Source organism: Pteronotus mesoamericanus, unplaced genomic scaffold (assembly GCF_021234165.1).
Source record: "Pteronotus mesoamericanus isolate MK-2021 breed Mesoamerican mustached bat unplaced genomic scaffold, CSHL_Meso_final contig_347, whole genome shotgun sequence".
NCBI lineage: Eukaryota > Metazoa > Chordata > Mammalia > Chiroptera > Mormoopidae > Pteronotus > Pteronotus mesoamericanus.
In genome coordinates this window covers 17,562,603-17,588,636 of record NW_026555137.1, presented here as the reverse complement: position 1 = coordinate 17,588,636, position 26,034 = coordinate 17,562,603, and the positions used below count along the sequence as shown (strand labels likewise).

At 49.9% G+C, this 26,034-nt stretch overlaps 1 protein-coding gene across 1 annotated transcript in view; it reads right to left on the bottom strand.

The window, feature by feature from the left end:
* DISC1 (DISC1 scaffold protein) overlaps positions 1-26,034 on the bottom strand; it is a 274,150-nt gene that overhangs the window by 162,932 nt on the left and 85,184 nt on the right. Inside the window, exon 5 of the mRNA XM_054576751.1 lies at positions 4,366-4,420. Coding sequence (XP_054432726.1) covers positions 4,366-4,420 — 55 coding nt within the window. The remainder of the gene's footprint in view (positions 1-4,365; positions 4,421-26,034) is intronic.

The following is a 26,034-nucleotide window of genomic DNA, read 5'->3' as shown; positions in this document are numbered from 1 at the left end:
GAGGGAGAGAAAGAGCCAGGAATCATCGGGGTAAAAATCAGGAGGCGATGGAGCAGCCTGGTCAGAGATTTCTGCGTTTGTAAGTACTTAAAAGGGGGAACAAAGAGGAACTGGAGGAGAGTTCTTAAAAAGCAAGCGATGCAGGAAGGAAGGGAGGGAGGAGCAAAATAAAGCGAGCACTGGCATTCCAAGCATTAGGTCCTATACTTTTCAGGGCACCTGCACACAAAACTGACATGAGCTAACACACCAGCACAACCTCAAACTGAAACAACGTCGCCGCTGTGTCCGCCCCTCCCCAGGGCCTTGGCACATACTCCCTCCTTCTGCAATACGCCTGCCCCCGCTGGCTCAGCGCATGCACACCCCTCAGGCCTCTGCTCACACAGCGTCCCCTGGGAAGAAAGGCCTGGCTGATTACCTACAGAAAGCAACACCCTGCCCTGGCAGGGTGGCTCAGTAGGTTGGGGCATCATCCCCAGACACCACAAGGTCGTGTTTGATTGCCGGTCAGGGCACAGGCCTAGGTTGCAGGTTCAATCCCCGGGGTGCATACGGGAGGCAACAGATCAAGGTTTCTCTCTCACATTGATGTTTCTCCCAACCCCCCCCCTTCTCCTTCCTCTCTCCCTCTAATATTAATTTAACAAAAACATATTCTCAGTTGAGGATTAAAAAAACCAGCATCACTTCCCTCCCTTCCTGCCTTTACTCTGCTTCATGCTTTTCCATAGATTCCTCTCCAGCTGACACACTATTGGTTTTTATTCCTTTGTTACTCCTATCGTCTCTCTCTGCTGGGTCACAAGACCTATGTGCGCAGGGACTTTGTCCTGCGTCTGGTACGTCGAAGGCAGTAGGTGAAGGGGCACAACCTCGAGATGAAAGGCAGCATGGCAGCCACGACAGAATCCCGGCAGGCGCTGTCTGGTGATGCTTGGAGGGCAGAGACTTGCCAGCAAGTCAGATTGGAAAATCAGACACCTAGATCTTTGCAAGTTTTATCATTTATTTTTCCAGGATACTCCAAACACTTTTCACATTTCTCTTTGCTTTTTCAAAAGAAATAAAAATTTTAAATCTCAGCTTCTTTTTTCCAAATGTCTTAGGTTATCATTTATTTTGTTTGAAACCAAGACATCCCAGATTTTTCTTTTCTGTTTAAGGCGGAAACTTCATGTCCGATTGATGTCAATACTGAGATTAATGAGCTTCTTAGAAAAATTTCCAGTTCAACAAAAACATACAGCACAGCTGCATAACTATGGGGACATTCAGGGGTGACCCACAAAGGATGTTCCCTAGTGACATCCCTCTTTTCTTGCTGAAAATACAAGATTCCATTGAACAACTAAAGTTAACCCATTCTGGTTCGCAGAGCCCAGTGCAAATGTAAAATTTAATTTTCCCAGAAGACTCTAGATCTTGCTGGATACCATCAACTTGAAACGTTTCACTTATCTCAGGCTGAAATTGAGATCGCTCTTTGCATCAAAGCAGAGCTCACCACCCGGCCTAAAACCCTGCGCCACTTCTCCCGCGGCCTTGAACACAGTCTTTTCCGGGAAGCGGCTGTAAGTTCTCAAATCTCTTTCTGAAACTCGCTCTCTAGAGGACAGCCACAGCGTGGTGGCCCCTGCAACAAAGCCACACCGGCAGATCTGAGCACCCACATGTCCAAAGTGTCAACGGTCCTGGAATCCACCAGGGCGTCAGGACTGGGAGGTAAGAGGAAGATGCTCGGGCCACCGTCTCCCCCAGGACGAAGTCTCAGGCAGCCTCCATGCCCGGCGACTGACACAGCCCCTTCCCTTCATCTAACAAAGTCATCAAAGTCCAAGGACGTGTCTGTTAACTCTGTAACACCAGCCACCATTCTTAGGTCTCATCCAGCGAATGGCCGATGTTTCTGATTTCAGTTAACAGTACCTGTTAATCATAATTGGGTCAGTTTCTCCTTTGCGGAGCAAACCTATCCTTCAAGCTGTCACTATTAATAAGAAACAATCTCTCTGAACCTTTTTCAACTGCAAAGTACATTCTTTCAGGCACTGCTGGATATAATCTAATAGCTACCAATCTCCAGATATCCCATTTATTTCCAACTACTTCTTTCATCTCATTTATCCCTTAATTACCTTTGCTTTGGATAACCCGTAAGAGGAGAAGAAACACAATGAAGTGGAGGGAAGGTTCTCTCTCTCTTTGAGGGAGGAATCAAAAGGACGTCGGCTCTACAACTCTAATACACTGAATCAAGAGAACACTGCCAAACAGTGACTTTCACCTCAAGGTTACCGATCGGTCAAGTCCAAAGCAAAAAGAGAGTTATTTTGTGTGACCGGACAGCTTCGTTTCAATTCTCTGTAGGCTAATATATGCCCCTCACCACACACCTATCTGCCCGCACACACACCCACCTGTACACACATACACACCGGCCCCAGAAAATGTACGTTTCCTTTTTCTTTCCAAATATTGGACCCTCAGGAACTCATTATCAATGGAGCTTTTTACATTTTAAAATCTTAGACGTGAGTTCCTTAATCGTATGGAAAAGCAAGGGAATTACAGGTTTCTGTGAATGCATTAGAGAAGATATGCAAGCAAAACTAGCCACTAGCAGCTTGGGGGCAAATCCAGGAGCTTTGATGGGCGCTGGAAAATATCCCCAAATCCCCAAGTTGTGTGCAAATGTGCATGTGTGTGTGCACAATGAGTCATGTGAAACACACAATCACAAACGCCATCTGTGTTATGTATGTTGCCACCTGCACACTCACTGCCGCGACCCAGACGCGTGCACATTACACACACAGTGACGCTCAGTAAACCCAAACCCGAGAGTCCTCCCGCCCTTTACTTCTACACAGAAATCGCTCTGGGAAGGGGCACATATTCGCACTTGAAGATACAGGAGAAGGAAGAATTCTGCCACCTGCCCATCCTCACCTCCCTGGGCTCCTCCTGGAGGTCACAGTGGCAGACGCTGATAGGGTGTGGATACTAGCGGGTGACGTCACCATGACTTCGTAGACGGAAGTTCAGGTCTGCTCCCTCACAACCCCCTCCTGCTTCACAGGACAAAATCGGGAAAGCCAGCCGGCCTCCCTTGTCCCTGCAGTCGGGCGGGCCCAGGTGGGGGCGGGGACGTCTCAGCCCCACCCAGCGGGGGAGCCCGAGATGAAAGCCCTTCACCAGGGTTCTGCATGGGGACTCGGGCGGGCTCACCCAGCCCTTCTCTGGGCCAATGTTCCTGGGAAGCTCTCCTCCTGGATCCGGGAGAAGACCTTCCCAACGCCATTCTGTGGACAAGACTTAACCCTAACGGGAGGCTCTCCTTTCCGCATAACAGCACATCAAACTGCTGCTGTGCAGTGTGCTGTTTAGCAAAATCGTTTAACGCTGTTTTCAGAAATGAATTACATACAGAAACTGGGAGAAGGGCCAGAGTAACTGTGGAGCTTTTTGCCAGCAACATCTTGGCTTAGCTGTGTGGCCCACGAGACCCCTGGCCGGTCCTCCTGGTCTCCTTCCCTGGGCCCTGAGAACAAGAGAGATTCCTTCCAGGCCAGGGGACTCTTGTCTGCTTCATTCCCTGCTCAGAAACCTGCTCTTTTTGCCTTTCAACCATCTTACCACCATCCCTGGCTCCCAGACCCAGTGCAAATAATCCACGACTCATGCCCAGCTCTCTGCCGCACATTCAGGGGTAACTCAGAGTAATTGCTCCTCCTTCACAGTCTGCCAGTGGCTCGGTTGGATAACCCCCTCTACAGGGGAGGGTTCTGTTCTGTAAACTGTGGCTATCCTAACCCGCCAGGACACAGCTATGTGACGGAGCTGACGGTGCTTCCCTAGGGCGCGATGAAGGACTGCTCTAACTCTACACAGACCAAGCCCGAAGTGCAGTGTAAGTGGCAGGTGAAATAGGCAAAATGGCTGGACTCAATCTGAAAACTTTAGAAAACTAGACCTAGTACACCTTTGCCAGATGTTTGTGAGGAGCCTGAACCCCACCCTCCTGAGAGGAAAAGCACTGCTTTCCCAAGTCAGTCCCGTCCTGAAAGGCTTACTGAGCAAAGGCATTTGTTTGACTGTGTGCAGCCGCGGTCTTGGTCCTGCCCCAACACCGGAAGCTCCCTCTGCAGCAAAGGCCAAGCCGTCAATTCCAGCAGGACGGTGAGCCAGGCCCTGCCCTGGGGGGCCCCCGGGTCCTGGCCCTTCTGGGTCGGCGCTGGGCTGTAGAATAAACAGCTTTGCAGAGTCTCCGTTCCTTCCAGAGCCCCCATATCCTCTGAGCCAAACGTGATAGGAAGCCAAAAGAAAACTTCCGAGGTTTCTTCAGAAAATGGGCATACTTACCTTCGCAGTGATCTCTTTCAGCGACAGGGTGAGCGGTTTTATCCTTTCCTGGAGGCTAGAAAAATCAGAGAGAGGGCGTTGGTCTTCTTGGTATCACAGTTCAATCCCACTGCATGTAAGAACCCTGGGGAACACTGGACCTCCATCAGTCCAGTGGCTGAAGGGCAGCGGGAAAGACAGTGGCAAATTGGTTCCACTTGACTGTGGAGTTAATTGTAGGGGGAAGGAGACTGTCCCCCCCACCCCCACGACTGGGCTCCCCTTAGGGCAATATTACAGCCCGTTGTCACTTCCCCAGGGCACATCTACTGATGGGGTGAAGGAACAACCCAGATAGACTCCTGGCGACAGAGGACTAAAATTTACACTCCTGTGACCGCCTTCCAAAAACGGTGGCCTACACAGGGCCGCGTTTCACGGGCAGGTCTTTTGTTGCACTGCGCCATTCAACACATTGGTACCGAGCACCTTCTGCGCTGAGCAGCAAGGTGGAGCACGCAGGAGGCACATGTGTTCATATGTAAAGTGTATCTGAAACAGAACTCCCTTACCCTTCTGCCTTTTCCCTGCCTCTTCTTCCCCTTAGCACTATTCTCCTTGACATATTTATTCAGGTAATTTCCCTCCCCCCAGCCCCCGTCTTGGAATATAAATTCCACAAGTGCAGCAACTGTCTGCTGTGTTCATTTCTGCGTCCTCGGCGCTTAAAACAATTCCTGGGGCCTGGAAGTCAGCACTCTGTCAATATCTGCAGAATGAAGGAAGGAATAAATGGATGAAACTAAGATGCAGGTCATATTCTCAACATTGTTTCCTAATGGAGAAGAGCGCGTACAGACAATCAAGTGGAATATAAAGCAAGATGAAGCATCACTATTAGGGAAACAGAAACCCAACCCTAGGATCAAACTGTCCGGTAACAACTGCCACAGGCAGAACGTTGTCCCTAGGTAGGCAACGGCAACAATAACTTGGGAGCGATTTAGAAACAAGGGGGTTGGTGGGAAAGCTACTGGAAGCAGTGGAAAGAACTGGGCCTCAAAGGAAACAGGAGGAAGGAGGAAACTTCATGGAAGCCATGAGTCCAGCTGGACCGAGCGGCTCGCAGTCAACAGTGAGAAATAAAGTACAAAGGCGAGTGACAATTTCTAGCAGGGAGGGAGGCGGACAGGAGGAGGGGGAGGGCCTTCCGCATCTGTGGTGTAAATGGGGAAGTGCTGATGGCTGTTTAATCTCAGTGGGCGATAAATGAGTATCTGTTGTGTTTTTTACTGTATTTGGAATATTTACCATTAAAGTCATTTTTAGAGGATCAGCAAGGATAGCCCACAGTCAGCCCTGAAGGCCAGCTAAGGATTTCTGAGCTCTATCCCACGGTTATTGGAAAATCATTACATTTTGGAGCAGGAAAGCAACAGGGCAGAAATGGTTTTTTTCTGGAAAATTAACTGAGCGGCACTGAGAGATGATGTAGAGGGGGAAGCACTGATGTGACAAGCCAGCTCATCAGGAACCTTCGGCCGAAACCGGAGGGTGAGGTCCCAGGGCCTGCAAGGGGGTGAAGAAGGCGGGGAGGGAAGGGCAGACCCGCCTCCGATTGCGGGGTGCGGCAGAGCAGCGGGAGCACCCGATCTGCAGCGGCCATTCACCGTCCACCCACCAGCCCCTGGGCTCCTCCGATTTCTATTGGACACCTAGTAAGTTAGGAACGTGGAGCACAAAGACGTGGCTCTGGTCCTCCACAGCTGCCAAAGAGAGCTCCAAATGGAAAAGAATGTACAGGCCCTCGAACAGCAGTGGTCCCTTGGTCAAAGGGTGAGCTGCAAAGGGGAAGTGGGTTTTCCGGGGTAAGGACTGTGGGGGAGGGTCGGCCTACAGCAAGAACTGCGAGGAAAAGATTGTTCTTCATCAACTGTAAGAACTGGTTTTGACTATCATCACCTCCGCCAGTCTGTGATTTCTGAACACAAGCAACCTCGTTTCAATTGTGAATTCCCCAGAACAGGTAATTCTATTCTATTTCATTCTAACCAACGTCATCCCTGCTGCAGACCTGCATTCGACAGAGGAAAGTGTCCCCGCCGAACTGAGGGCAGCCAGATGCAGGAGGTGAGACCTGACAAACAGCAGGGCATGCGGCAACAGAGCTGTCTGAAATCAGGGGTCACAGAGTGACGAAAATTAGCGTGCTCAGCTGGGTTGGTAGGAAACAGCCCGTGGGATCCTACCCGGAGAATTCCAGGCACGGGCTGGATGGAGACTGGACCTTCCGAAGGGAGGTACTTCGGAGGGGCACACGGAGCCTGGGAGCAGGCCACGCCTCTGGAGATGTTGGGGGCGGGGACAGCAGAGATGCCGCCCCGCTGCTGCCATCTGCTCTCCAGACCGAAAGCCTCACCAGGCCTGTGGGAGTCCATCCAACCAAGAGCCTCAGCAAACGGTTCACCACAAAATTGATCCCATATGAGCATTTCATAATACCTTATAAACAGTTGCTCCAACCACACACAAAGACACGTTCAGGCATTAGCAATTAAGACAGATGGGTAGTGGGTCCACTTACTGACCCTGGAAACTTAGCTGACCAACACGGCAGCATCTTTCCCTAACACTCAATGGGCCAAGCACCACCTTCCGGGGCCGACACAATTCATGGGTCTCGGCTTCGCGTTGGCCCTTTCCCCGAAGGAAAATCAGACTGCCCTCCGCGGTCCACGTTTGAGCAGCGAGGCGGTGATGCAGGTAATGGAATGCGTTGTTTTATATTTGATCTGATTTATATCTAATTTACTTAATTTATGCCATATTACTTTTTGCAGTAGATTTACCTGCCTAATTATGTTTTGCTCGGGCTAATATTAACATAGCTGCATCCCTGGGGTAGACACGGAATGAACGCCACAGGGGGGCGGAGCAATAGGGATCATCTACACACCGTGCTCGTGGTTTTGAAGCTATTTTTAGTAGAGCTCTTTTAAACAAAATTTTACATAGAACTGTATTGTATACAATAGATAACAGGGCATCTCTTCTGGCTGAGGTGGGGTGCCTGGCTCAGGGCAAAGTGATGTCACATGGACCCCAAACCCTCAAGGCCACCTCCTTCACACTGTGGCCCCAAACATGATCCCAGGAGCAGATATACAACTTGAAAACCACCCAATTGGTTGAATTGAATATTCACAAAAAACAAGTTACATGTGTTTCAATAATTACAATTAACCCCATGTTTCTTTCAGGTTTGCATAACTGTGAGGACAAACAAGAACTGTCCTCTCAGACCAAATTGCACTGTACCCTAGAAACACATCAGTTGTCTCCACAAATCAGCAGATAATGTTGTAACATACACACAGGACCCTAATTACTCAAATGAGCATCTCCGTTCAAAGCAGCCTCCCTGGGAATAACGGTGTCAAACATTTATTGAGCACTTGCTGTATATCAGGCTTGTGTCTATGTTCCTTACACAGATTAGCATATTAAAGTCTCAAAATTCTCTGAATTTCTAGATTTTGAGGCAAGAAAACTCAGTCAAAGAGGGATCTAAGTAACTTCCGCAGGGTTCCCCAGCTGGCAGGTGGGTCAGCAACCACGAGGCAGTCTAGCTGTCTGGTCTCCAGACACTGAACTACCCCTCCCCTCCGGGAAGCTGTGTACTTACATGGCATACGCTGTTGCTGTCCAGACTGAGTTCTAGAAGTTTATTTTAGGAATATGTAAAATATGCACTGTCATAAATATCATCATTTGTAAATGCACATTTTTCTTTACTCACCAACCGCTGCTAAAGTCATAGGAAAAAAACTCACCCTCAACAAATGAAGCCTTAGGTTGGCTGAGACGCGTGACGAGAATGGGCTACAGAGAACACACATGGGTGACAGGTGGGCCTGGGCTGGCACTGTGTCCCCTCCATCTCTTATGTCGGTGACCACAGAAGGGGACCTTATGTGGAGATGATGGCTTTATAGAAACACCAGGGTAAAGTGAGGTATTAGATGGGCCCTACTCCAATATGACTATGTCCTTTTACAAAGGGGAAAGATGGACACAGGCACCCACATCAGGAAGACACTGGCGTCCGCAAGCCACGGAGCGGGGCCTGGAGCAGGTCTTCCCTCCCGGCCCTCAGCAGCAACCAACCCTGCGACAACTTGACCTTGCGCTCCCCGCCTCCGGAACTGGGGGAGCATCAATTTTGATGCTTAAGCTTCCCAGTCTGCGGTACTTGGCTACAGCAGCCACAGCAAACTCACAGAGGTGACGTTTTCCCTTTGTAATAGAATGACTGATTATAAGTCTTCTAGGATCCCACATGCTGATTCCAGGGTCCAAGGAAAAAGTCACGACGTCACTGCTCTCCGTGGAAGCAGCTGGGCAACAGAGGAAACAGCGGCTCCTTTAGTTGCTTCAGACCAACAGACAGTGTCATTGTAAAGCGGCCCAGTGGGACACGGAGCTGCTGCAGCACTAGGCCTGTGGAATGGAGATGTTCTTACCTATCGCGCGGGAGCTGAGGGTGCTGAGGGGCAGCTAGAAGGAAATTTCACGTGAGAATGTCTTTGATTTTTAAAAAGTGACAGGGACCCACCGGGTGAGCGCAGGAGCTCCCAAATAAAAGCCTTAACTTCAGGTTAGGGATCGAAAGGGGCCCCCTTAAATAGTCCTCAACATCCCAGGAAGAATGCTAACAACGAGTCAAAAATATCGGCAATAAAACCTCAATTTGAGGAGGGACAGATTGCTTTCCAACAATAATTAGAAGTGAAAGTGTATTGGAGTCAATCACAGTAACTAATCTAAATAGGACAAGCCAGGCAGTTCGGGGTCAATGACAAGGGTAAGAAACGGCACTGAGGAAGAACAGCCCGACCCCGCAGCCACCTCTGCTGCTACCAGGCCGGCCAGGCCACGGGCTCCCTCCTCTGAGACGCTGCAGTGGCCTCCCAACTCGCCCCCTGCTTCAGCCTTGCACCCGTACAGTCTAGTCTCAAGACTGTAACCAGGCACATCCGGCAAAATGTCACCGCTCAGCTTTCATAACACCCAAGGGAAGCCACGTCCACCCAGGCCCACACGCCCATCTCCCCCGCCACCTCTGACCCCCCGCCCGAATGCCCTCCTTCGCTCACTCACCCGGCCACAGAGGCCTCCTGACAGCTCCCAAGTCTGTCCCGGCCGGCACAGGCCCCCTGCCTGGGCGCCCTCCCCCGGGACACCCTGGCCAACTCGCTCTGTCCTGCAAATCCTTGCTCTAATATAACCCCCTGGGGAGCCCGGGCTGACTACTCCATCTGAAACTGCAAATTTCACGTTCTCTACTATGTTTCCCCCTCCATAGATTCACTGCCTACTAACGTAGTACGTAACTTTCTTATTTATTACAGTTATTATTTCTGCCTTCTCCCACTGGGGGTAAAGTCCCAGGGGGCAAAGGTCTTTCGTGGAGAAGTACCTGATGCAGAGTGGGAGCTGAATGAACACTTGACTAATGACCGATGTTCATCTTCCTGTCTCTTTCTGAGGAAGAGGGGTGCATGCTGGGAACATCCCCACCTCTCTCAGAGACACGCTCAACCATCTCTGCCCATGTCCCACCACTGCCCAGGGGGAGCAAGGGTTCAAGGTCGTGACTGCTCGGGACCATACTGCTGTTGGTGGAGCCTCAAGTGAGAGAGAAAAAAGGTTACAAACTCAGTCTGCTCAGTAAGAGCACCTCTCCAGTTTTGAAAGTCTGCCTGCGAGAAGTCTTCCTCTCTTTGACTTATCTCTTTTCCATAGACTGTGTATGGGTTGAACAGTGTCCCTCTAAAATTCCTGTGTTGAAGTCCTAACCCCCACACCCAAAAAGAGTGTGACCTTTTTGGGAAGCAGGGTGGCTGCAAAGGCAATTAGTTAAGACGAGGCTGTTCCAGTGGGCCCTACTTCAATATAACTGGTGTCCTTATGAGAAGGAGAGATTTGGACTCAGAAGCACAGGTAGAGGGACAGACACGGGGAGGAGACAGCCGTCTACATTCCAGGAGGGAGACTTGGACTAGACCCTTCCCTCAGAGCCCTCAGAAGGGGCCGGCCTTGCCGACCCCTAGATCTTGCATGCTGACCGGGATAAAAGTGTGTGTTCAAGCTGCCCACCTGTGGCACTTTGTCATGGCAGCCCTAACAAACGAGCATGTGCTGGCACGGGAAGGGGCACACGAGGCGAGCTGGTGGCCTGGGGGTCAGGGCCAGGGCGGCACAGAGGGCTCACGGAGGCCTCGGCCCAGAGCCTGCCACAGCCAGGGCCCGGGCGTCCTCCTGGCCGGCACGCTGCCGGAGCCAGAGGGCCACCGCAGGAAGTGCGGGACAGGTGACTGAGCTCAGAGCCCCTGCTAACCCCCCTCAGGACGCCGAGCTGCACCAGGTGTCCACTTGGTTAGAGAGCCCCGTGCTCCCATCAAACAGCAACTCACAACCACCTGCTCCCCGTTTCTCCAGAAGCTGTCACTTCGGGAGGCACAACTCAAAAGCCTATGACAAACTTGGATCTACACCCTCTCTCAGTAATATTTCCAATGCCGCCATCGATCCAGGCATTAGAGGGTCCTTCCCTGACTCTCCGTTCCTGCCCTTCCTTATTCTTGGGTGAAGCGTCTGGGGGGCCCAACATGCCTTCCCTCCCAGAGCGGTCTGGGCAGCCGAGACCGAAAGTGCCTCCCAAAGAGCTGGGAGCCTGGCTCCGGGCAGGGCCTCGTCCCGGGCCAGCCCGCCCGCGGGTGGGCCGTCCTGCCGTGAGCATGCCCACAGGCCCCAGCGCGCCCCAGCAGCAGCTGCTTGGAAGGCGTGGCTGTTTCTTGGATGCGCAGGCCAGGGGCCCACACGGAAAACCCAGCGCGGTGCAGGACAGATGCAGGGCGGGAAGGCAAGGTCCGGAGCTCAGCTGGACCTTTCCTACAGGCCACACATGTAAGCAGGCCTGGGCGGCGCTTCATGTCCATGCCGTAGAGAAACCCCCCACCCCCTGCACATCCTCCTGCTGCTTGTTACGCGTCCTCCTGCCGCCACACGCCCAGCCACACGCGCTCCGCACCCGCCTGGGCGCTCCGCGTTACATTCACACCCGCACGCCAGCCACGCACCTGCTCCAGAGCCGAGCAGGCCTCTGCAGAGCGAGCGGCCGCTGCTGAACAAGAGCATTAATGACACTCGGAGAATCCACCGCCACCCGCCTCGCTCGCAGTAGGACTCCGAACAAGTCACTTTCTGCTGGGGCTCGGTCTCCTCACCTGCAGAGCAAGCAAGTTGGACCAGCTTACTTCTAAGAACCTTCCAGTCCTACCATCCAAGGTTCTTTTACTGAGAGTAATTTATTTGTAGAGATGGCGAGAATCTAAAAAACACATAGGCTATGGAAAGTGCCAGACGACGTCAGTGACAGAGGCAGAAATGTAGGCCAGGTCACTCATTTTTACTGAGCAATGCAAGCGTTTTTCAGCGCTCAGACCCGAGCTGTGCAAAGAGTCTGCTGTCTGCTGGCAGTCGCTTCTGGCCTGTGTATAAGTGGCCTTATGCTGAAGTCCCATTTTAGGGGAAAAATACTATAGAAAATTTAAAAATACCAATTTCCTCTCCACATAGCCTTCTCCTTGCCCTCCCTCCATCCCAATTTCATCCCGTGTCTTGTTTAGTAAAAACAGGTTAAAGAATGAGAGGTTGTTACTGAAGCAAAGCAGAAATGACATAAAGGGCAAAATGGCAGCTACCCTGGCAGGGGCGCCACTTGGGTCTTGAATTAAAAGGAAAATACAAGAATACGTTGACATTAACAGCGTTGCCAATTACTGCTCACTCCTCCCTCCTTCTGTCGGGGGCAAGTGGTTAAGAAAATGACAGTAAAAACAGCTTTAGGAAATGCAAGATTTTATCTCGTTGGCCTTTTTCCTTCCTTGGACCCCTCTCTCCTCACAGCTGATAATGTCACATGTCACCCATGGGACATACATGGGGCAGAGACAGCAGAAATGCCGAGAATTCCTCCAGGCTTCGGATGATCTTGTAAAGGCAGGATAGGGCACATGTACTCATCAAGAGCAAGCCGTTCCACGTGGCAGCAAAAGCCTTCGGGCTGGTTAGCTGAGACGTTGACTCTTGGGGCGGGCGGAGCTCTGGCACCTCCATTGGTTATCCTGGCCACCTTGGCCCGGCATGGGACCTCTTCCTGTTCCGTGGCGGGATGGGTGCATGACAGCATCACACACACACACACACACACACACACGCACACACGCTCGTCACAGAGCTAGCTTATCTTCTGGGGATCTTAGAACGAAGTGTAATGATTTAATAAATCATTCATACAAATAACCATACCTTTATTAGAGGAAGCAAGTATTTTAGAGTAATCCGAAGCACAAGAATTTGTAACTAGGGTAAAGCAAATGTATTTGACATCTTCCTCTGGCCCAATCAAAGGAGACAAAATCAAAGAACCAAAGCAAAATGAGCCAGAGAAATCCTGAGACTTTCAGTCTTCGACCCTTTCTCTGGGTATGATCACATTATCGATGCAAATCCCCACTGGCTGCCCCTCTGAATTTCAGGGATGCTGGGTGTGAACTTTAACTAGGACGCTGCACTCTCTTACTCCGCCGTCTGCATGGTCAAGCCCAACATGTCCACCTAACTCTGCAAAATGAGGCTGATATGTCATGTGTTATAAGACCACAAACTCTTTACCTATTTATTTTTTCTTTTATTGATTCTAAAGAGAAGGGAAGGGAGGGAGGGAGAGAAACACTGATGTGAGAGAGAAACAATGACTGGTTGCCTCTCGCACCAGCCCCCACTGGAGAGCGAACCCGCAGCCCAGGTGAGCGCCCTAGCAGGAACCGAGCCGGCGACCTCTCCGTTTGCCGGACAACGCCCAACTAACTGAGCCACACTGGCCAGGGCACAGACTCTTTTTAATGAAATACATCCGTGTAATTCCTGTAAGTATTCCTAAAAAGGACAGCAGAGAAAGAAAGAGGAAAAAGAGACTTCCTGGGGTCGGACGATCCTGAACAGAGGAAAAGAGCCACGCTACTGAAGTTACAGGGCCTGCAGAACTTTCCACATTTGCTGGCAGAGCACACACGCATGCCCACCTGTGTGTACACACTCACACACACTCACACACACACACCCTCGCCCCGTGCCATCTCTCGCCAGCCCCCATCCCCACTGGGAAACTGCCTGACGTTACAGTCACAGCCTGCACCCAGTCCAGTTCCATCAAACATCACAGCCTTGTTTGCATCCAATTACCTTGGCATTTGGCCTACCCCAGTCCTCCTAGTGCTAACCACGTCTTTCTCGCCGCCTCTCAGATAATCTCATTCCAAACTGAAACTGTAATTCATGTGCCAGAAACACTGTGACTCACAGACGTTTGTTCTACAAGAGGTTTTACTTATCTAATAAAGTAGCAATGAGAGCAGGAGTCAAAAATATGAGTGGCCTTCTGTTCAGAGCATAACTCCTCCCCTCCCCCCTCCCCCCATGTTGTTTAATGAGGCCTTTTTGCACACAATAAGAAACAAATCGCTGGTCTCTTGTTTTTTTTTAAAGACTGGTAACCAAGTGGGCTCTACCCTGTCAACTACTGCCATAACCAAAGGTACCTAAACATTCAAACAAGATTTCAGTTCTTGGGCTCTGGAGTTCTCCTCCAGAAAACTCCTGTGACATCAAAGCTGCAAATGCTCTAATCCAAGGGGGCTCTGCTCCTGCTGCCGGGTTTATTCTATTAAGGGATCCAAAGGCAACTTCAGGTTTCCTAATTCCAGCAACTCAGTAAGTCACGTCCCACCGCTCCCAGGGTGTTTTCAAGAAATACCCTGAACTGCTGGCATTTCCATTGAATACTAATTCCTCTAAATGCAGGCTGTTTCTCCTCAATTTCCAAGCATGTGTGCTTTATATAACTATGAAGTTTGTCCAAGAGGTTTTGTTTTCCGCTTTGGGTTAATTGTGCTTTCCTGAAGCATCTTTAATTACCTGCCATCTGGCTAAGAACGAGCAGGCGCTCAGTGAATGCCTGCAGGGGCCGTTTCCACCTTACGTTTCCCTCAGGCGCTTCCAAAATCTGCTGACGAAGCCACAGATCAGTCGGAGTCCCCAGACCGGGGACTGTCATCAATTTCATTTCTCAAAATGTTTCTGCAGGTAACGATTTACACCTTTTATTGGATCAAGGTTGCAAAAACTAGGCCGCTGATGAACAAGACACATGAACAGCAGGAAAAAATCCAATTGACTAAACAAGTTACTACATGAGGAATCCAAACACTAACAGCAATATGACTCAAAAAGGAAGCTGAGGAAATTTGCCAAAAAGGAAGTACAAGGGAGTAAGAATGTGGGCAGCCCAGGAGAACACCTTCGCCAGAGCGAGACCCACATATCCAGCACAGGGCCCGCCGCAAGGACCTAAAAGCAACCCAGGGGCTCTGGCTCGGTCACCCCGCAGCCTAGGAATCAGCACAGGCGAGATGCCTCGCCCGTTAGCGGCTTGGAAAGCGCCCTCCGCACAACGGAGGACCCAGTGAGCGCTGAGCTGGCATTTCCAGGCTGGGGCCGCCCCCTGCATCCCTGGAGAAGGGCCGCGAGCAGAACTGACCGATCTGCCTCCTGCTGGGCGCGCTTCTCCCCCAGAGCTCGAGGTGTGAGGAGCTGTTTCGCCTGGCGGGTTAAGTTAACGTGTGAGGAGCTGCAAAGGAACAGTGGCACACAACCTACAGACAGTCAACGTTCTTGGGGTGCGTCCGAATCAGAAAATTTGATGAAAGGGAAGAGAGAGGTGTAGAAGAACCCAAACTGCAAAGGAATGAGGTAGAGAACACTTCTCAAGGTGATAACAATGGAAAATAAAAATTAAAATGGACCAGAGGAAAACTTCTAAAATCGGACACAAACACTCGTGTACACCGAGAGCTGGCCTGCAGCCGCGGTGTTAGAACCAGCTCCCAAATCCGTGTGAAGATTGTCACCGTCCATCTTTACAGCCCATGGGGCTCTGGCTGAAAATAGTTAATCTGATACCTAGGTTACGACAGAGGAAAGGATGCGTCTACAGACGACAAGCCTCTCGAGAAGAAACACCTAAATCATAGTAGCAGACCCACGTTGTGAGCTCATTGAAGAAAACAAAGCACAGAGAATTTATAAAACATTAAAATAAATATTTTAAAATACACAGCCACTTTTTCACCCTCACTTATTCTGTTCTTTTTAAATCATAGTCAATTTACTCTAGAACAAAATTAAGTCTTTTTTTTTTTTAATCTGTAAGTAGGATGAGATTCCTCCCTTGAACTTCTCATATACTCTCAACGAAAGACGGAAGTCAGGGTCCTGCTGTCTTGGGGCGAGCGGCATCTGTCCCCAAACAGGTGGCAGCTTCAAATTCCTTCCTTCCTTTCCAGCCCCTTCCTTTCTATTCCAAGGTGTGGTTTGGTCAACTTTCCTCTTTGCCTACACTGACGATTTTCCAAAGGGAACGGGGGATGCCGCAGTGAGTCAAGCTCCAAACTCAACTCAGGGGCTGCGGCGTGAGTTCCGTCCTGGTCGGCGCGCCAGCGGCGGGGAGCCATCAGCAAAGACTCGTTGAGAAGAGGAAGAATTGGAGCACCGTGGCCCCTGGGTGGTCAGAGTCGGCCCAAGGAACTTCACAGGGGACCCCATTTGGGGGCTTCTAGGAATTCTTTAAAAGCAGTTTTACTTTAACCTCTTCCAGAAAATCTGAAAATGCAAAATGTTCTAGATCCAGAGGGGATCCAGAAGGGATCCAGAAGGGATGCGGACCACCACCTAGTTCCAGCCTCCGTTTTGTAAACAGAACGTCCGGTTCCGCCGGGACCAGGCCACGCCTCCTCCCGTCCTTCTCCGACCGCCGCCGTCGGTAGAAGAACCAGGTGCCCGCTGGGTCTCCGCGGCTGCCTGTGCATGGAGACCCGCGGGCTCTGTCCTTTCAGGTGACAGCGGGCAACCCTGCACGTTACGGAACTGAGTACAACCGGAAGCGGCGTCTCGGCAGACAGCACCCTGAGGTTACCGCTGGCCTCTGGGAGCGATCTTGATGGAGGGTGACAGTAACAGTATGTTGCGGTGTCTGTTTCTCCAGACTCCTGTAACAACGCTAGTCCTGGCAACCTGCCTTCACAAAGCTTCAAGATCTTCCTGTTTCACAGTTTGTCTGGATCTCTTCATCTGGCCTAAGAAGACACTACTTTGATTTTAAAAACCAACAAAGGCAGCTACTGATGCACAGAAGATGCATTCTTCTGCACAGGGCACCTACAGGTACCTGTCCCAAGTCAGCATTTTTGAAAAGCTACCCAATACCTCATAGCAAAAACCAAGTTAATGGGATTGTCTACGACTAGTTAAAAATACAGACCAAGGAATCTCATAGACTCCACATCATCTTCTTTCAAATGCTCCACTCCGGAGAGTCCCTAGCCGGCCAGCTTGGAAAAGGCGCATCTCCCTTCTCGCACGGAAAGGCCGCACAGCGATGGCGGTGTTCCCCGTGGGTGACGACGAACAGCGGCGCCGACCGGCACTGCGTCTCCCCACTCCCGCTCCGTGGCAGCAAGGGAGCCGGCCCGGCCGAACCTGCACCTGCGCTCCTCACACCCCCAGGGCGGGGAGGTGAGCCCCTGCGCCCCACCGGCCGCTCCGGATGCCGTGGGTTCATGGGACAAAGCCCTCGCTCTGCCACCTGCACCCTCTGGACAGGTACTGGGCGCACCTGCGGCGACTCTCCCAGGAATTCAGCTCAAAACTTAGAGGCTTTGTGAAATGCTGCTGTGGGCTCTAAGCTAGGCAGCCCTAAGTTCCTCCCTCAGGGAGCCTGGAGGAGAGAGGGGGCGACTAACAAACTCTGCTGTCAGGAGCGACAGGGGAGAGTCAGTGGGGCACAGCAGGACAGCGAGGCCAAAACAAGGCCTCATATATAAATATTTGCACTTATAAATATAAACATAACTTCACACATATTTCATCATATATATACACACTATATGTAACGTATACTATAACGCATATATTACATATAACTACATGCCGCCTATCATTTGTGGTATACGTTACCTATGTACACGTGTGTTTGAGCGTGTGTGTGGAACGACTTCCACAGGACGACAAGGGAAGCAGGAGTAGGAAAGATCCGCAGAGGCCGAGGCAAACCGCACAGGGACACGAACGAAGATGCAGGAGGGGCCGCACAAGCCGGGATCAATGATTCGTTTCCATCGACTGCAATTTGGCAACAGTCCAGCTCCCCTCCGGGTCTCCGTGGACAGCAGCCACGGAGTTAGACTTCCGCGGGGAAGTCTTGGGGCTGGCAGGGGAACGGCAGGAAGTCCTAAGCTGCGCACAGAATGGCATCTGCGGCTTGCAATTACGGGCCAGAGAGGACATGATACGTGTGTAGGAGGAGAGAGTCACCCACTAAATAGTCTAAGACACATAGGGACAGGCAGGTTGAAGGCCTTTGGGAATTACCATCATCCCGGACCCCAAATAATAAGTGGCTCCCAGCCAGGAAGTGGTTGAATGATGATTCAAGCCGAGACAGTATATAGGAGAGTCCATATTCTCACCCAGTACTTGGTCAGCGAGTCTGACCACGTGTTTTCTTCAGCATAATAACTGAGCAGACCACCAAACACCGCCCCCCAACACTCTGCGGCCACACCACTTCCAGCCCTTACTGCCCAGCCGCACGTGGGTTCTGGAACTACTCGCCTGTTGGCTAACGTGTGTCAGTATAAGTCCTGTCTGTCCCCAAAATAAGACTACGATGTCCTGAATGACAAGGGGTAGAAAGGCATCTTGTAGATAGTCCACCACCCAGATCACAGGGACAATTCTCATTCCATTCTAACTGGACAAGAAACAAGGCTTTGAGTTAATGCACAGGAGTTTAAGTGTCAGTGTTGCTTCTTATTCACTGGGACTTTGGGCAAAGCACTGACCTTCATGAACCTCCTTCCCTTCATCTGTAAAATGGACATCGTGATAGAAGCAATTCATAGAGTGAAGCTTAGCACCGCGCCTAGCACACAGCCAAGCCCTCAGTACATGTCACTCTCGTTAATGACCATGCTCTTCCAGCTGAAAGCACTGTCACTGCTGGGTCTCCTCCTCCTAGTGGACAGCCCCTCCCTTAGCAAGAGATGGAGGTCACCTCTCTGTAGATGACTGTCCTCAGCAAAGGCTGGCATCAGAATCTCTGCCCAGCTGAGCTCCACGAGAGCTCAAACGGGTGTTTGGAAATGGGAAGCGTATTTAATACATCGCAGAGGGACACTGGCATTGAGCGGGCTGGGTGGCCAGGATGTAAAATATCCCGTGTGCTCAGGGCTGCCCCACATAATGAAGACTTTTCCTCTCAAAATACAGACAGTGATTCCACTGAAAAAAATGCAACTCTGCTTGGAAAACATTTCATAGGAAGGAACAGCAGACAAAATCAACTCCATAAACAACAGGTCAAGGAGGTGAGCAATCCAAAATCGCCCGTACCTCCTTATGATTTCGGGGGGTCCTGCAGGGAGGGGGACCTGCTTGGCTAAGGCCAGGGTGTCCTGCACAGCCTCGTGGACCTCCTGCAGCTCGCCGGGGGGGAGCCGGCCCAGCAGGGGACTCAGGTCACACCCCTGCCACAGGAGAAGCTGCTCTTGCAAGTCTATTTCCCTTCTCAGCTGTTGATCTTTTGCTTCCAGCACAGACATCCTGGCTTGGAGGACTGCGATTTCTTTCTGCAGAGAAAGGAGAGACCAGGTTTTACAAATGAGCCCTGCTCAAAGCAGACGGCTCTGCTGACGTGTCGTTTAAAGGCGAGTCGTCCTTCTGCACGGAAGCTGCGACGTCCCCCTTCTGCGGCTGACAGATCTGGAGAGGTTTGCTGAATTGGAAAAAGCATGCCAGCTTTATATTTCTGATTAGTTGGCACAAAGAAAAACATTCCCTCCCGAGCACTATAACGACAGGGGTGAGCCAACAATCTGACTTGGAAGAACCCAGAAAAAACACCAATGACTTAACTTCGAGTGGAATAGCCACAACATAGGGCAGCAAACCCCGCAAACCTGAGATACGAGCGGAGCAGGTAACACAAGTTCAGATCACAAAAGAAAAGCAAACAGTCGTTGGTTGGTTTGTCCCCAGACATGAAAATTTGGCATGTAGAAAAAGAGTAAAAATCCTGGCTTCTTGGGTCCTCAGGACTGAAAGAATAACAAGAGGCCACCAATGACATTATGCCGTCTAAAGTTAATAAAAATATTAAATATATTTAATTTCCACTCATATAGCAAACCAAAATCCAAAAACTTCAGAGAGGATTATCCAGTCTCGAGGTCCGTGATTAAAACGAGCAGCAGGTAGCGGCACACCCACTGGGTGTACTTGTGGTAGCAGATAATCACCTCGCTGCCCCAAGGGCTCTGAATTTAAAATGAGACTTTTAATTAGCATCCTCCCAGGTTCCGTGCAGTGGTTTCTGGCTGATAAGAGCACGGCTCTAATCCCAGGGGTCTCCCCATCTCCCACCCAAGTTCTCTCTCCACCCCAAGGTTAGATCACCTACAACTTCTCCCTCCTGACCCTACTTCCCGTTGCAGAGCAGAGACCAAAGCACCACTGAGGGTCCACCACCAAGACGCACTAAGAAGAAAGTAACACACCCTGGCCGCTGTGGCTCAGCTGGTCGGAGCATCATCCTGTAAACTGAAAGGTCGGGGCGCACACCTGGGTTACAGGTTTGGTACCCTGGTCCCCAGTCGGGGTGTATGCGAGAGGCGACTGATCGATGTTTCTCCCTTACATCATGTTTCTCTCGTCCTCCCTCCCTTCCCCTCTCTCTAAAAACGCAGTAAGCATGACTTTGGGTGAGGATTAAAAAAAAGAAGGAGCAATATTAATGACATGTCTCCCAGCTAACTTCCCACTTCAACCTTTGACTTTCCTAACCCTATTCTTTTCTTTCTTTTTTTTTTTTTTTTTTTTTTTAGGTTTTTTAAACTGTGGTAAAATACATGCAACATAAAATTTACCATCGTAGCCATTTGTAAGTGTCCGGTTCAATGGACACTTAGAAATTGTTGTATAACCATCGCCTCCATCCGTCTTCAGAATTCTTTTATGTTGCAAAACTGAGACTCTGTTCCCATTAAGCACTAACTCTCCATGACCCCTCCCTAGCCCCTAGAAAGCACCATTGTACTTTCTGTTTCTATAAATTCAACTCTGCTAGGGACCTCAGAGAAGTGGAATCATAACAGTATTTGTCTGTTTCTGGCTGGCTTGTTTCACTCAACATAATGTCCTCAAGGTTCATTCATGTGGTATCTGTGTCAGGATTTCCTTCTTTTTTAAGGCTGAGTAATAGTCCATTGTATGGACACATCACATTTTGTCTATCCATTTATCTGTCCATGGGCACCTGGGTTGCTTCCACCTTTTGGCTATCGTGAATAATGCTGCTATGAACACATCTCTTTGAGTCCCTGCTTTGAATTTTGGGCACAGACCCAGAAGCAGACCTGCTGGATCATGTGGTGATTCTATTTTCAATTTTCTGAAGGACCACCATACTGTTTTCCAGTGGCCCTACACCCTATGCTTAACACAGAAGTCAAAGTGGTTCCCCATTCCAATCGGAGAAAAGCCCAAGTCCCTACAAAGATCCTCAAGACCCTACAAGGCCCCTTTATCTCTGAACTCCTCTCTGTTCTCCCCACCCGGCCTCCTGGCTGCCGTGACATGCCCGAGGCCCACGCGTACCGCAGCTTCCCCGCGGCCGTCCCCTCTGCCGGACACGCTCGCTGGGATTTCTACAAGGCCTGCTCCCGGCCTCGCCTCCCTCACGCTTCCGGTTCAATCCCCCTTCTCAACAAGCAGACCCCGTCCAGCCCCCACTCCCCATCACCTGGAGCTGTGCAGTGTGGCTCCTACCACCTACAAAATATTAAGCATAGAATCGGGTACTTACGATGTTTGTATCTGGGGCATGTAGGCACTCAATAAATACCTGCTGAGTATGTGGGGATCAACCCGCCCCAGAGTTCTGCTGAGAACACGTTCCTCAAACATTGAGTATCCTGGGCTACAATCATTTCTCTTTTTTTAACTTTTTTTAAAGATTTTATTTATTTTTAGAGAGGAGAAGGGAGGGAGGGAGAGAGAGAGAAACATCCATGTGTGGATGCCTCTCATGTGCCGCCTACTGGGGACCTGGCCCGCAACCCAGGCTTGTGCCCTGACTGGGAATTGAACCGGCAACCCTTTGGTTCGTAGGCCGGCACTCAATCCACTGAGCCACACCAGCCAGGGCTGCAATCGTTTCTGAGTACTCTGACATCCTCTGGAATTGTACTGGCTTTGAACTGGTGACTAAACCAAAACCCAGGTGTCACATTGCCAGCTGTCCCAACTTGGGGATGGCATTCCTTGAATTTGTCAGCGCTCAGTTTATTGGAGAATATTTTCCGATTGCAATGCCTCTGCTTCCTTTGCCTCCTTGCTGTTTTGGGCCCCTGGGCGGGCCAACCCAGACAACAAGAATACTCTGCATGAGGGGCTGGGAATGGGGGTGTCCAAGCTCCCATGAACCTGCCTAGGTTCTTTCTGCTATTTAGAGCCTGAGCCCAGGTAGGGACCTAGGTGTTCAAGTCCTCTGCTCTTTCCAGAAGTCAGGTGGCCTCCAATCCATGCTTCCTTGCTGCTCCCCACGCCTGCCTCAAGGCCCCCAGGGTCCAGCAGGTACAGCTTCAGCTTCAGGTGTCCCTGCCTCTGGGGAGCCCTAGCAACTTCCAGAGCTCCTGGTTCCCCCGCACTAGCTCAGCGCTGCCCTAGATTTCTAGCCGCTGGGCAACCCGTCCACTGCTCGGAGCCACGCGGAGCTCCCACGGGAGCCCACCCGCCACCCCCGCCTGCCTCGCTCGGTCTGTACCTACTACTCCATCTTCTAACAACTGCTACTCACAGCCCATCCAGCTCGATAGGAATTTCATAAAGGATTTCTTTCTGCCTCGAAAAGAACCTTCTAAAGGTCAAAATGATAAGAGGTGACAAATTGGCCTGGCAGGCAGGGAAGCACTTTCAAAGGTAATGAGGGATCGCAAAGCGTGCACGGAGGCTGCTGAGCGCCAGCCCCTCATTTGTAACGAGACTCCCACACGCCCGGCTGTCACCTCCACCAGGCCTGCGCTTAGTGCTCGCCGGGGACAGCCAAGCACTAATCACTGCTCGAGCGGAGAGCCACTTCTCTGCCTTTGGCTTAAATGGATAAGAAAAGCGCTTCCTATTTCTTGAATATTCTTCGCCTGCTTACCTGCAATTGCTGCTTTTCTTGAAGAAGCCAGTCTCGTCTGGTGGGGGACACGCCCAGGTTGTCCTGAGCCAGGGACTCCACTCTGAGTGGAGCTGGCGTGTCCTCGCTGGACGCCCTGAAAATAAAACACGCATGTGGGTACAGATATGGAGAAGCCGAAACCCTCGGGTCTCCAAGAACATGAAGAGAAAGGAATTTCACAAAGTGGCCCCCAGCTGTTCTCATCCTTAGGAGAGTCATGGGGTGAGTCCCTTATGCACATTTCTATTTTAATTACCATCTGTTGGGACTTTTACTTTTCCGCACAGCCAGCTTCCTGTTACTGGCCCTGTTTTACCACCCACTACCGCAGCCCCCAGCCACAGGAGGCTAGTGTGTGTGCTGAGAGTGTGAAACACGCCAGGTGTGAAAGACCGAGTAAGAAAAAGAGTGCAAAACATCTCGTTAATGACATTTTATGTTCATTACATGCTGGAATAATATAATTTTTTATGTATTGAGCTGAATCAAATATAATTTAAACTAATTTTACAGGCTTCTTTTTTTTTTTTAAATATGGCTGCCAGATAATTTAAAATCATGTAAGTGGCTTGCATTATATTTTACTAGGCAGCCCCGCCTTGATGGTCCAGATAGAGCCAGATTCCAGGGCTGGTCTTGCCTGTGGAGATTAAAGAGAGGCTTGACTAATTCACAGATGCTAAGGTCCGGCCTTCTCAGAAATGTTTTGCTAAAAAACTGTCAAATCCACTTAAAATCTGTTTGGCTCTCTCTTATTTTTGCAAGAGTTGGCCTATTTGATTAAAGCCATGCCTGGAGCCCAAACCAGAGCTGGGGAGTTGCTTTGCAGAAGTTTTGCAGGTAATTATCATCCAAGGATGATAAGTTCATTCACAGAGTATTCAATTTCTAACTCCATGCAGGTGGATGGAAAAAACTGTACCCTCAGCAAAACTGTCAACAAGTCAAGGACACTATGTTTAAGAAAACACCATTAACCACAATTAAAAGGCAAATGACAAGCTGTGATAGAAAAAAAGGAAATCTTGCTAATTTCAAGAGTTCTATCGAGAAGGGATGAGCACATCTATCAGAAGTTCAACATAAGGAATTACAAAGGGTTAATTTGTAGCCCTTTTATCATTAAAAATGGTTTAAAGTACAAATTCAAGAAACATAAAGTATTGCTTTTCACCTAACAAACTGGCAAAAGTTTACATAAACCATGACTCTGGTGAACACAGGGAATAAGAATTAGACTTAAAATATAATACAACTTTGAATCTTATAGTCCCACTTCTAAGAATTCATTGTATGTAAATACATAGGTGAGCACAAAGATTAGCCACAACAATACCACACTGCTTCTCAGCAGCCAGAAACTGAAAACACTGCAACTGTGGCCCAAAATGAGGATGAGAGCGGTAAACTATGGCACAGCCACCTGAGGAGGACAGCACAGCCACCAAAATTGGGTCAAAGAAGCTGTGCATGCACAGAAAGTGTTCACTCAACGTTGCTATTTTTAAAGCAGGTATTACGGTAGTATGTGCTTTATGAACCAACTATCATAAAGATACTGTGTGCCCTGGCCAGTGTGGCTCAGAGAGTTGGAGCATCATCCCGTAACCGAACTGCAGGTTCAATTCCCATTCAGGGCACATGCCTAAGTTGTGGGTTCAATCCCCATTCCGGGTGCATACAATCCCCAGTCCGGTGCCTACGGGAGGCAACCAATGGATGCTTCTCTCTCGTATCAATGTTTCTCTCTCCCCCTTCCTCTCTCTCTGAAAAAGCAATGAAGAAATGTCCTTGGGTGAGGATTAAATGAATAAATAAATAATGTGTATAAAACAGATGACGGGAACACATCCAGCAATTCTATCAGTTCTTATCTCCGGGTGGTAGGATGACTTCTTTTGGCCAATCTTTTATTTTCTAAGTTCTCTGAGCATGTACTGTTTTTATAACTGTAAGAAAAATGTTTTCTATCATGTACACTAAGTAACTGCATGATTTTACTGAAATATTTTAACATAGCCATTGCTGTGGTCCTTGGACAGGACATGTCTCTGTGTTTGAAATAAGCCCATCCATACGTTAATAGTCAAGGGCATCTTCTCTGCAGAGAATCAGAGAATCTATAGCTTCTGACAGTCTGAGGCATGAAGTGACCCTCCTCTCCTCCGCTAGAAGCTCCTGCCACAAAGCCAGACTGTGGCTGCCACACACGTATTGACCTCAGGGCTCACTGAGCCCAGGCGTGACGCTGCACGTGCTAATTCATACATTCGCTGGGTCTCACCACCTCCACGTTTCGTAGAAAAGAAAAAGATACCCTACTATAAGCTGTGCTTTGTTTATGTCATTTCACCTCTAATCCATTTCATTCATTCATTCATTCAGAAAAGGGAAAATGTTACTATGTTCACCTACTACGCGCCACAGGCTGTGCTTGGGTGCCAGGGACATGGCCGTAAATAGACTTGAGTCCCACGCAGAGCAGGGACACAAACACGCCAATGGGAAAATACAGGCTGTGCATAAATACCCCACCAAGGCTCAAACCGCCAGCATAGGAGCTGGCAGATGAAGCGACTCTCCCACTTTCTAAGCCTTCACATGGCGCTTGAAACGAGAGAGCCCACCTGGTGCTGTGGTGAAGCAGCCCTAATATTTTTAGAGACCTTGGTAGAAAATACATCACTTAGCTTTTCTAAGTTAGAGCAGCAGCAATAGGAAAAGGAGCCTGGCTCATATTTCTGAGTTTCTCTGAATCATCTTTAAAAATGCTTACGCATTGTAACATCCCACACAATTGAGAAACTGATTTTAAGACCCGTTACTCTCTGTTCCATGTGCTTAAAGGCAAACAACAACAGAAACAGTGAAAATTTTAAACCGAAGAGAGTAAAAGAAACTCATATGAACTGAGAATTTGCTGTACACCAAACCCGATCATTTTTAACCGCACTCATTCATAATATCACTCATGTGTGGATGTTATCACTACAGCTTTATCAATGAGGAAACAGAGTCACAGAGGGTAAGTGCCTCTCGGTCACACAGAGAGCAGTAAGGGAGGTGAGGAGTCAGCGACGCATGCAGCTGCGTCCACAAGCCAGCCACGGCTCCCCACAAGATTGTGAGCTCCTGCTTCTTCCCGGCTGCCGGTCACGTGCACCCACGCCCACTGGGAGGCAGGCAGACAACCACCGCTCCAGCCGTAGGCTCTGCTTTTTCTGGCTGTGCATCCTTGGATTTACCAAAGCTCTCTGAACCTTACCCTCTTCGTTTTTGAGATG